This window comes from Sorex araneus, chromosome 2, assembly GCF_027595985.1.
Source record: "Sorex araneus isolate mSorAra2 chromosome 2, mSorAra2.pri, whole genome shotgun sequence".
Taxonomy (NCBI): Eukaryota; Metazoa; Chordata; class Mammalia; order Eulipotyphla; family Soricidae; genus Sorex; species Sorex araneus.
Genome location: NC_073303.1, coordinates 86,724,776 through 86,736,936, shown reverse-complemented (window position 1 = coordinate 86,736,936; position 12,161 = coordinate 86,724,776). Strand labels below are relative to the sequence as shown.

The window sequence follows — 12,161 nt, the reverse complement described above, 5'->3', positions numbered from 1 at the left end:
AATTTAATATGAAAAATTGTATGTAAAAAAGTATAAAGAGGAAAAGTTCATGTGTGAAATTAAAGTATTTTTTACAGAGATGTCATTGAAAAATAAATGCATAAAAGATAAAGTCCTTAAAATAATAAAACCAAAAGATTTTAAATACTTTAAAAGTAATTGAAATATTTTATTATATCCTCAGATATGCATTTACATGTCTTTAAGCAAATAATTATTCTTCAGTTTTATTTAAACAAATAGTAAGTTTTCTTAGTATAAGTAATAGTAAGTATAGCTTCAGTTCTACTATATATATGTATTATATATATATATATATATGTGTGTGTGTGTGTGTGTGTATATATAGCTCAGTGGGTAGGGTGCTTGCCTTGCACGCGGCTGTGGCTGACCAGGGTTTGATTCCTATGTGCTCTCGGAGAGCCTGGCAAGCTACCAAGACTATTCTACCCGCATGGCAGAGCCTGGCAAGCTACCCGTGGAGTATTCAATATGCCAAAAACAGTAACAAGTCTCAAAATGGAGACGTTCTTGGTGCCCTCTCGAGGAAATCGATGAGCAATGGAATGACAGTGCTACAGTGCTATACATATATACTTATGTTGGGGAACATAAATTATTATTAATTTAAAGTTGTTATAATTTTTCATTTTTATTCCTTGACAAGTTATATTTCTGTTTTTTTGTTCTTGATGGTATGTACATGTTAAATATCAAATGGACATATAATTTAAAAGCAGACATTTATGTGCACCTCTCAAAGTAAAAATATTCTTACAGTGATGAAAATAAGTGTTTTTCAGAAGAAATAACAATGCTTTGAAATAAATATGTAGAATAATTGTGTTATTTCATATTTACTGTCAGATGCCACGGGTAGGGGCTTACAATATTTTATCTATACACACCAAGAAAATAAAAAATTTACAATTTAAACAAATAAAAATAGATATTCCTCAGTTTTATTTCTTATTTAACTAAATGTTATTCATTTTTCAGGTATATGTTGTGAGAAAATTTTCTCCCATTCAGTAGAATGTCTTTTTAATGATATTTTATTTTTACTTGTACAGAAAATCCTTTCACTTTGATATCAATATCATGTATTTTTGTTTCCTATTCCCTTTTATTTTGTCTTATTGATGCTTTTGTTTTTATTTCCCATGGATGTTATCCCCAGCGACACCAATGAAACCAATATCTTAAAGTGTTTTGACAATGTTTATTCTAGGTATTTTATGGTTTTGAGTCTAATATCCAAACTTTTAAACAATTTTGAGTTAACCTTTGTGTGCATGTATGATATGAGTGATTAAATACTCTTGCATGCGGCCCTCCAGTTTTTCCAACACCAGTCATTCATTCATTTCTGTTGGTGGCCATACCCAGTGGTGCTTGGGGGTCTACTCCCAGACTGCTGGCTTGGGAGATTCTTTGGGTAATGCTCAGAGAACTGAGTGGTGCTGTACAATAAGCATCTGACTCCCACTTGCAAGCATGCACTCAGGCCCCATGCACTCTCCCCCTTCTCCCAACACTACTGACTGTAATGAATTTTCTTAGCCCACCTAATTCCTTTGGCTCCTTTGTCATAAATTAGATATCTATGTGTATAAGGATTCAATTCTTGACATTCAATTCTAGTCTAATGATCTATAAACCTATTTTGATTTTAATAAAGTGTTTTGATTTATTCTATAGCTTTGTTTTATAGTTTGGAGTCAAAGATATAATTTGGAGTCAAAGATATAGTTTGGAGTCATAGTGATGACTTCATCTGTTTTCTCAGAATTTTTTCGGTCACTTTGGGGTTTGTATTCTATGCAGAACGTCTTCCATGGAACCTCCTTTCAGTGTAGATTATTAAAATATTTCTCTTGACAGCTCCATCAGGTACCTTGCATAGCTCTGTTGCATTAGGAGTTCTTTCCAGAATTCTGTCTTGATCTGTTGATGTAGGTGATTTCCTCTATCTCCCACTTTTTTGTGGTTATCCCTATGGACTTGTACAGTGACCTAAGGTCTGTATTTGAGCAGACTTATCTGACAACCTGGGGTTTAAGTATACAACTTAGCAAGTATTGGCAGGAGTATTGGGGAGTACCATAGTTCAAGAGGTGAAGACAAGCAGAAGTGTGTAGTCACAAGAACCCGGAGCAGTTGTGATCCAAGTACAAGGAATTTGGGTGGTGATTGAACTTCAATATCGCCTGTGCTCAACAGTCAACACACTGTTTTAATCCCACAGACCTGGTAAGTGGAAAACTTGTGCTCAGTTGAAACAGGGGCCTAGGCCACAAGTGATGACAGAGAAACTACCACAGCGATGGCAGGAAAGTAGCCATGGGGTCCTGTGGCCAACTGACTATAGCTTAGGTTGTCCACAGGTTTATTCAGAAAATAAGAAAAGAGAGAGAGAGAGAGAGAGAGAGAGAGAGAGAGAGAGAGAGAGAGAGAGAGAGAAGGAGGGGGGTGTGAAATTATGCATTCAATCTGGGAGGGAACTGACTCCAGGATATTTTTCTGGAGTACCAGGGTATGTTAGGGTATGTTTTACTACCAGATGAAAGCACATTTTATAAGTGTTTCTCTAACTCCAGATACCTCAGTCTTTGTTAGTGATAGGTTGAGCTCTTCCCTGGAATGTTCCCTCAGAGTCTGTTTCTATGGAGACTTAAAATCAATATCTTTTCCACCAATAAATTTGCTTGACAACAAGGTCACTAAGATGGCACCTGCTAGCAATTTGTTGCCCTGTTTACACCTTCTGGTTTCTTTCCTCCAATTATAATGATAGTAGTATAAATTGTGGAGTTAGAATGCTGAATGATCAACCCAATAACCACTGAGAAAGTCAAACACCTGAGAGGTAAGTGTCTTCACCTTAAAAATGTCTCTCCCTGAATACAGTGAGGTTTCTCCCATGGTTGGTGGGTCTTTTGGTTTTCCATTTTGAATGGGTGTTTTCCTTCTCTCCTGGGCTGTGAAAGTTCGATTCCTCTTGATTTCAGGTCAGCATTTTATTAGATTGTATAGATAGACTCATCCAATATTTAGGTAGACTTTTTAGATTGCTGTTAAGAGGTTAATAAATTGAATTTGAGACCAGATATTACTTAAGGGTAATTTGAAACTTTAAAAATGTTACCAGATTCGATTACATTACTTAACAGTGTTTAACTTAGAATAATAGCTATAAAATTAAAATATTTTAAAATATTATTCATTTATTCTTTCATCTTATCCAACTTAATGTGTACTTTTATTTTTCCTTTTTGAGTCACACCCAGAGATGCACAGGGGTTACTCCTGAATCATGCACTCAGGAATTACTCCCAGCAGTGCTCAGGAACCATATGGGATGCTAGGAATCGAACCTGGGTCAAGTACGTGCAAGGCAAATGCCCTACCCACTGTGCTATCACTCCAGCCCCTTGCTGTGTATTTTTATAATATGAAAATTATAGCAGCATATGTGTTATGTGTTATTCCATGTTACATTTAAAATGCACTCTAAAACTTAGTGGTTCAAAATAGCAAACATTTGTGTTTCACCATTTCTGTGAATGCAGAAGGCAGGTGAAGCTTTTCTTAGATGCCGCCTCTGGCTCATGGTTTCCAAAAGGCGGCACTCAAGCTGTTGTCTGTGAGTCGAGTCTCCTCAAGACATTCTATGAGCAGAAAGATCTGCATCCCCACACCCTCCTCTGGATACTGACAGGTTCCAGTTCCTTGGGGTCTTGTCTGGCACTAATATACACGGACTTTTGTATAGCACTGCTTACTTCAAGGCAACTGGTTTTTCTCAGAGTGAATGACTACCCCCAAAATGATCCAAATCCTTTTTTCCTTTTGCACTTAATCTGAAAGTGATATTTTACCATTTTTGCCATATTCATTATAAGTGCATGAGAGGTTGAACCCACCTCAGGGCTAAAAGGAATCCCAATAATGCATGGATAACAGAAGGTGACAATCACTAAGTATCACATTAGAGTTTGTCTACTACTTAAAAGAAAGCATGTGTACAATTTTTTAGGTATGTAAATATATTGATACTGAGTTACAAAGCATTCATATTGGGGATGATGAAAATTTTTGAAATAAAGTAATTGGATGCAAACTTGATGACTGTGCTTAATCCTATTAAATTCTATACTTACTATAGTTAAAACAGACACTAAAAGAAAGTTTAGGTAATATTTTTATAAAGTTAACTTTTTAATCTATAGAAGAGACAGATTTTAGATAAATCTAATCACAAAATATTAAATTATTGCTTAATAAATATGAGATTTATAAATAATATTTTCACTGAAATTTATAACTCCTAGTCTTTCTATAAAGAGGAGAACAGAGAAGACAAGAGTTGTGATGGAATTTTATTTAGTTTCACTTCATTTTCTAAAAACTGAAATCTGACTTCAAAACGTAGGTGTAATTTAGAATAGGATCCAAACCTCGGAGTTTAAACTGGATTCAGTATTAATGTATCAATTTTTCCATACCCTTCCAATATATTTTCTATTTTGTATTTTTGCTTTTGAGTGGAACTTTTGTAAAAGTCTAACCTAAAATGTCTCAGCATCTTAACTTATTTCGCATTCTGCACATTTTACTGTCAATATTACTTTTAACTTTAGAAGAAAAATCTATTTTTTCTTAATTGAATTACCGTGAGAAACATAGCTACAAAGTTGTTCATGATTTGCTTCAGTGATATAATCTTCCAACACCCATCCCTTCACTAGTGTACATTTCCCACCACCAATGTCCCCAGTTTCTCTTCTGCCATCCCCCTTCCCCAACCCACAGTCTGTCTCTATGGCAGGCACCTCTCTCTCTCTCTCTCTCTCTCTCTCTCTCTCTCTCTACCTCTCTCTCTTTCTTGTTCTTTCTCTGTGTGTGTGTTTGTGTTTGTGTCTTTCCTTCTGGACATTATGGTTTGCAATACATGTAGTGAAAGGTTATCATGTTCTCATGTATATCACGTTACCTACTTTCAGCACTCAGTTCTTGTCAAGAATGATCATTTACAACTGTCATTGTCATAGTCCCTTCTCTAATCTCTAGTCAAATTTTTTCATGATTTTAACACAATATTTTATTTGAAAAACTTTAACATGGAATATTTTGTTCATTTTTTATAGGTAGGTAACATAGTTGCAATAATGCCAACATTTTTGGTATCAATGCACAGTCAGTCACTGCACCTCACACCATAAAAGGACCCCATACCCCCCACCAATGCCCCTAGATCACTTCTAGTCCACTTCTTCCGGCTCTACATCCTGCCCCCCTTGGTGATCTGAGTTTTACCATCTAAGCCAAGAATTTTTCAGTGTTCAATGCTGTCTGTCATTGTTTTGTCTCTCTATATAATACAGATGAGTGAGATCATCTGGAATTTATCTTCCTTCTATGACTTATTTAGTTTAACATGATAGCATCCAGTTACACCCATGTTGTAGAAAACTGCATGATTTTTATCTTTTCTTAGAACTCTTAAACCTGTGCTTTTGCATTTTTTCATTTTTAATGTGCTGATAAGATGGACTCTACTAATTGATTATCTAATATTTAACTACCTTGTACACCTGGGTAAATTCCATTCATGTGATGTGTAGATTTTTGCACACATTTTTAAATTTAATTTTCTAATTACAGACTAGAGCAATAGCACAGTGGGCAGGGCGTTTGCCTTGCACGTGACAGACCTGGGTTTGATTCCTCCATCCCTCTCGGAGAGCCCGGCAAGCTACCAAGAGTATCCCACCCACACGGCAGAGACTGGCAAGCTACCCATGGCACATTCAATATACCAAAAATAGTAACAACAAGTTTCGCAATGGAGACGTTACTGGTGCCCGCTCAAACAAATTGATGAACAATGAGATGACAGTGTTTCAGTGGCAGTGCTTCAATAATTTTTAGACTTTTTGAATCTATGTTCCTGAGTGGTATATTGATCTATATGTTTGTGTTATCTCTTCATCTTATTTACTATTACAGAGCTTGTTTTAGCATTCCATTTGGAATATTTCATATTCCTTATAAAATAAATTAGAAAGCACTTTCTCTGTTTGTATCATGTGAAAAAGATTATAGAGATTCTATAACTATTTCCTCAAATGCTTGGTAGGATTCACCAATTAACCAATCTGGGTCTAGTGCTTCCTGTTTGGGAAGGTTAGTAATTATTGGTTTAATTTATTTATTAGATTCAGTGTTATTTTGATTAGTTCTTTATAGGAGAGTGTTGAATTGTGTCTTTCAAGGAATTGGCAGATTTCAATTACCAACTTTGTGGGTATAGAGTTGTTTATAGTAATAATTTACTATGCTTTTATTACTCATGGTCTCTGTAGCCTTTCTTTTTTGATATATGTATTTGATGCCGAAACTTTCACTTTAAGTATTGTTTTTACTGCATTCCACAATGTGCTTTTGTTTTTTCTTCAGACTTGAATGCTCTAGCATAGGCTCTCATCTTTCCTTTTCTGAGTTAGTGAAAAGTATTGTAATTGAATTTTCCACATTTCCATTTCATTTCTTTATAGCAGTCATTCTTCACGATGTTACAGTGTTTTTTATTTTCAATTACTATTTGGCTGCTCCTTTCTTAAAATCCTCCAATAACTTCTTTGTAGATAAATGTTTAAAAATAGTATAATGTATAAAAACTTTAATATCCTAAATCATCCCTCCTTTTATGCCTTTCCATACTTTTATCTCAAATGATCTTCCATTTGTAGTCAAACATTTCCTCTTCTCTTTTTTCATTTTCTTCTTTCCTGTTCCCTCTCTCTTCTCTTTCAGTTCCTTTATTCCTCCCTTCTCTTCTTTCTCTCTTTGTTGGCTTTTTTTTTTCCTTTTTCCATTGGCATAGATGTTATTACATGGTAATGGTAACTATGTATGTGTGTTTATGTATTTATATGTATATAATGTTCATCTTTCATAATTATCCAGGACTTATTGAAAGAGTTATTCATCTTTATTCTGCTGGGCTTAGATCCAGTGCCATTTCCTTGCAAATAGTTACAGTCAGTGATTGTTATTTGACTTGTAAGAGAATGAATAAAATATTTATATGATTAAAGAGACATGAGTATCACATGAAATCTTTAATACTAAATAACTTCTGAGGTCACTTCCATCCTTTTTTAGGAAATGACAAATCATGTTTTATATTTTGTAATGTGTGAGAGATAGTTGTATCAATATCATATGGAAAGACCACTAAAATAGGATTCAGGGAAATTTCTTTTGCTATTCATCCTATAGTTAACATTGCTACTTAAATTAGCTTTTCTCATGATCTCAAATTTTTTATTACCAAACTTTTTAAATATTTATCTTCTTGAATTGATGTTCTCCTTACACGTGGCTAACCTGGGTTCGATTCTTCCGTCCCTCTTGGAGAGCCCAGCAAGCTACCGAGACTATCTCGCCCGCACGGCAGAGCCTGGCAAGCTACCCGTGGCATATTGGATATGTGCCAAAAACAATAACAACAAGTCTCACAATGGAGGCGTTACTGGTCCTGCTCGAGCAAATCGATGAGCAACAGGATGACAGCGACAATGACAGTGAATTGATGATCATTTTATCAGACAGATGTATGAGAGAGCAAGCCCTTTACCTGCATCTATACCTGAATCAGCTTTTGTCTCCTTAACAAGGAATAAATCACTTAGAAGAGATTTGAAGATGAAGTACCAATTCAAAATATTATTGTTACACAATAAAAATTTCCTTCAACTTTGCATAATTTCATTGAGCTTTCTTATTAGTGAGCATTTGTAAGGAGACATCTTCGTATGCCTTTGTTACAGAGGAACTTTGAGTACAGTGAGAGAACAAACATTTTATAAGGTATATGTTAAGGTTGTCTGCTCTGAAAACACAAATGTCACTGTCACTTCGTTGCTCATCAATTTGTTCGAGTGGGCACCAGTAACATCTCTCATTGAGATACTTATTGTTACTGTTTTTGGCATATCCAATGCGCACGCACGGGTAGCTTGCCAGGCTCTGCCGTGTGGGCACAATACTCTCGGTAGCTTGCAGGGTTCTCCGAGAGGGGCGGAGGAATCGAACTGGGGTCTGCCGCTTGAAAGGCGAACGCCCAACCGCTGTGCTATCGCTCCAGCCCAACACAAATGTATTCCTTATTATTTCTGATGCTTGCTTTTGTTTATTGAGGCCTGTCTTTTTTTTTTCTGTAATTTGTTTCAGGGTTCCCATCAGGATCCAGTACTACATAAAGAATGCTTAGCTTTTCCCACATTCACGTGGCCACTGGGCCGGACTACGGGGCGTGAGTGCAGAGCTCGGGAGTGCGGCAGTCAGCGTGTTGGCAGGACAAGCATTTAGAAAATTTCTTCCGTTCTTTGACCAGGTATTAGTTGAGAGGAGTGCAGCTGAAACTGTAACCAAAGGAGGCATTGTGCTTCCTGAGAAATCTCAAGGAAAGGTGTTGCAAGCCACGGTGGTTGCTGTTGGGTCGGGCTCAAAAGGGAAGGGTGCAGAAATTCAACCAGTTAGTGTAAAAGTTGGAGATAAAGTACTTCTACCAGAATACAGAGGCACCAAAGTGGCTCTAGATTACAAGGATTATTTCTTGTTTAGAGTCGGTGACATTCTTGGAAAGTATGTAGATTGAAATAGCACTATTGAAATGGCATCCCATGAAGCTGCCCATTCCACTGAAGTTCTGAAATCTTTCATCATGTAAATAATTTCCATGTCTCTTTTATAATAAACTAGTGATACCCAAACTAATGACAACAGTCTCAACTTTTAGTTTCACTGTACTGATATAAATGCTTCTAAATAAAAATATATATAAATGAAAAAAAAAAGAATGCTTAGATGTCATCAGGAACACATAGGTGGCAGTTGGGGAGGAAAGGTCAGACAGAGAAAGGGTCAGATAAAGACAGCCTTGCACATGCAAAACTACCACAATAAGCCACATCCCTGATTTATATCTTTAAAAATTAAGAAGGTGATAATCAGTATTTTTAGCTTTGCAACTTTGCTTTTTATTCTAAATCCTCTTCTTATTCTAAATCTTTAATCATGAGAGATTTTTGGTTTAATTAATAATTTTCTATTTTGTTTCAGAGTATTATTGCATTCCTGAATAAATTAATTTAAGCAAATACTCATTATGTACTCTACTATATGAATACAGTTTCTCACTATTCAGTGTTGACAATGACATCTTGTATTTAAAGGACCATTAAATGCTACCTAGCCATACTCTTGCTTTTCAACAAATCTTTAAGAATTATTCTGACCAAAAAGACTTAAGAAGCTAAAATGAGAATTTTTGACCTACCAAAATATTATGTATGTTATTCTATTTTCTGTCATGCTTATTTTCTTAACAAGTACTGCTAAGTAATTATTTTCTGGGTGTGAAACTGCACCCAGAAACTGCCCCCTGCGCTGTGTAATCTTATCAACTGCCAACATCCAGAGATTATAAAACCAAGCTCCCGGAGGAGAGCAATGCAGTCTCTTGCTTCCGAGCCTGGCTGGCTTCACCAGGGCCCCTCAGAGGGGGCAGGTTGAGTTTCCCTCTGCCCTGAGCAGAGCCCTGGCAGCCAAAGACCTCAGGAACCCAGCCACAGTCATGGTCAAGGCCCCTCTCCACACTTTCAGATGAGCCTCACACATGAAAGAACCGGCAGAGGAATCCAGGTGTGTGGCACCAGGAACTGAGATCTCCAAGCCTGCTCAGATTGGACCCGGCCTCTTCCACCCAGATCCCCCATTTTCCAGCAGCTAGACAGTCACACCCAGAAACTATCCCTAGCTCCATGTAATCCCATCAATGGCCATGATCCAGGGACTATAAAACCAAGCTCCTGGAACCTTGAACATCTTATAGCCTAGTTCTCCCTCTCAGAGAACCTGGCAAGAATTTCCTGCTCTCATGGCAGAACCTGGCAAGCTCCCTGTGGAGTGTTCATATGTGAAATATAGTTAACAATGATGGGTCTCATTCTGCTGACCCTGAAAGAGTCTCTAATGCAGCACCGTTGGGAAGGACAAGTAAAGAGAGGCTGCTAAAATCTCAGAGTTAGGACAAATGAAGACTTTACTAGGCCCGCTTGAGCAAATCGAGGATCAATAGGATGATAGTGATAGTGATAACAGATAGAAGTAATTATTTTAATCTATTCACTATACTAAAGGTGGCCACAGTTGAAACGGTTGAAAATTTTGGTGGTAATTTTATCCCCTTAAATATAGAGCAAGTGGAAAAAGGCATAATTATGGAATTGAAAATTGAATTTCCTAGTTTATTCATAGCATAACCAATAATTCTGTATACCTCTTATTCTTTTTAATGACTGTGAAAATGAAAGAACATGGTCTTGGAGACTAGACTCTCAATCCTCGCATTTTTCTTTCAGTTTATAGTGTTTTCTGCTAAGAGGCCCAAACCTAAGCCTTACCACAGAGAACCTTCCATGTCAGCCTAGATCGCCAGAGCATCTGGGCAGACCATCTACACTGAACTGAAGGTGTAGAATCTAAACACAACCACTGACGTTCTTTCACAACCATTTTTCCATTTTATTTAAAACCTGTCAGGGTGCCGGCTTGATAGCACAACGGGTAGGGCGTTCGCCTTGCACGTGGCCGACCCAGGTTCGATCCCCGGCATCCCATATGGTCCCCCAAGCACCGCCAGGAGTAATTCCTGAGTGCAAAGCCAAGGAGTAACACCTGAGCATCGCTGGGTGTGACCCAAAAAGCAAAAGCAAAAAAAAAACCTGTCGAAAAAAATTATCACGGCCACAAAAATTCAAAGCAATCTACAAAAAGAATGGAGCTTTTGAATTTACTGTGCAAACATACTTTCTAGAAAATCATAGTAAACTTACTCATTTGTATGTCTTCTTGGGAGACATGTCTTTCCAATTTCTTTATCTATTTTAAAATCAGATTTTTTTCCTTTCAATTTATAGGAGTACCTTATTTTGAGGCAAGCTCCCAAAGTGGTGCTTGGGGCCTCAGGGGTCATCCCCACATTCTTACCCAACCTGGTCACAAGTTCAATGCAAGAATCCGAGGATGCAGTGATGCTCAGGCAGCCAGGCACCACCAAGGAAGTATTTGGGGCCTACACTGTGTCGATTATAAAATTATAAATTATGCAATGTAATTACAATAGTGATAAAGGCTATGGTATCAACATACAAAGTTACTGCACACTATTACCACTGAAGTGACCATGGCCCCCCACCTTTGTCCTTAAAGCCACTCTCAAGTCACCTTCATTCAATGTGGCATTTTCATAGTTGACAAACATGGAAGAAATCTAATGCGGATTACTAAATTAAGAGTTGAACTGTGGCCTGTGGCACACATACACACAAACACACACACAATGAGATAGTATTGAACATTAAAAGAAAATTCTGCTCTTTGTAGCATAAATGATTGCAAATGTATATACATATTCCATATTTTATTTATGAAAATATAATACATTATATTTTATTATTTCTATATATTGCTATATATGATATCTAAAATAGTCAAAATATTTTAGGAAAGGTATTTACTAGGGACTGTGGGTCTGGAAGGGAGAAGAAAATAGGAAGTTATCAGGGATACAAAGTCATGGTTACCATCACTGTATCACTGCCATCCCATTGTTTGTCGATTTACTCGAGTGGGCACCAGTAACGTCTCTATTCCTCTCAGCCCTGAGATTTTAGCAGGCTCTCCTTACTCATATTTCCCAACAATTGGAGGCTCTTTCAGGGTCAGGAGAATGAGACCTATCATTACTGTTTTTGGCATATTGAATACACCACAGAGAGTTTGCCAGGCTCTGTCTGTGTGAGCAGAATACTCTCGGTAGCTTACAGGGCTTTCTGGGAGGTATGTATGTATCTGTTACTGTATTTTGGATATGAATATGCCATGGGGAGCTTGCCAGGCTCTCTGTGAGGGCAATAAACTCTCAGTAGCTTGCCAGATTTTCCAAGAGGGAGAGCTAGGCTATCAGATGTCAATTGTATCATGGTTATAAAAGACTAAAAAATTGTGGGGAGATCTTTTATTATATTTAACATGTGTATTATGCATTTCTATTTGTTAAGAAGACATATCTCAAGTAAAGTATTTTT

General features: G+C 37.0%; 1 protein-coding gene across 1 annotated transcript in view; it reads left to right on the top strand.

Moving 5' to 3' along the window:
- LOC129401686 (10 kDa heat shock protein, mitochondrial-like) overlaps positions 1-8,668 on the top strand; it is a 176,379-nt gene extending 167,711 nt beyond the window's left edge. The window contains exon 3 of the mRNA XM_055124465.1: positions 8,282-8,668. Coding sequence (XP_054980440.1) covers positions 8,282-8,668 — 387 coding nt within the window. The remainder of the gene's footprint in view (positions 1-8,281) is intronic.
- Positions 8,669-12,161: the final 3,493 nt, after the last annotated feature.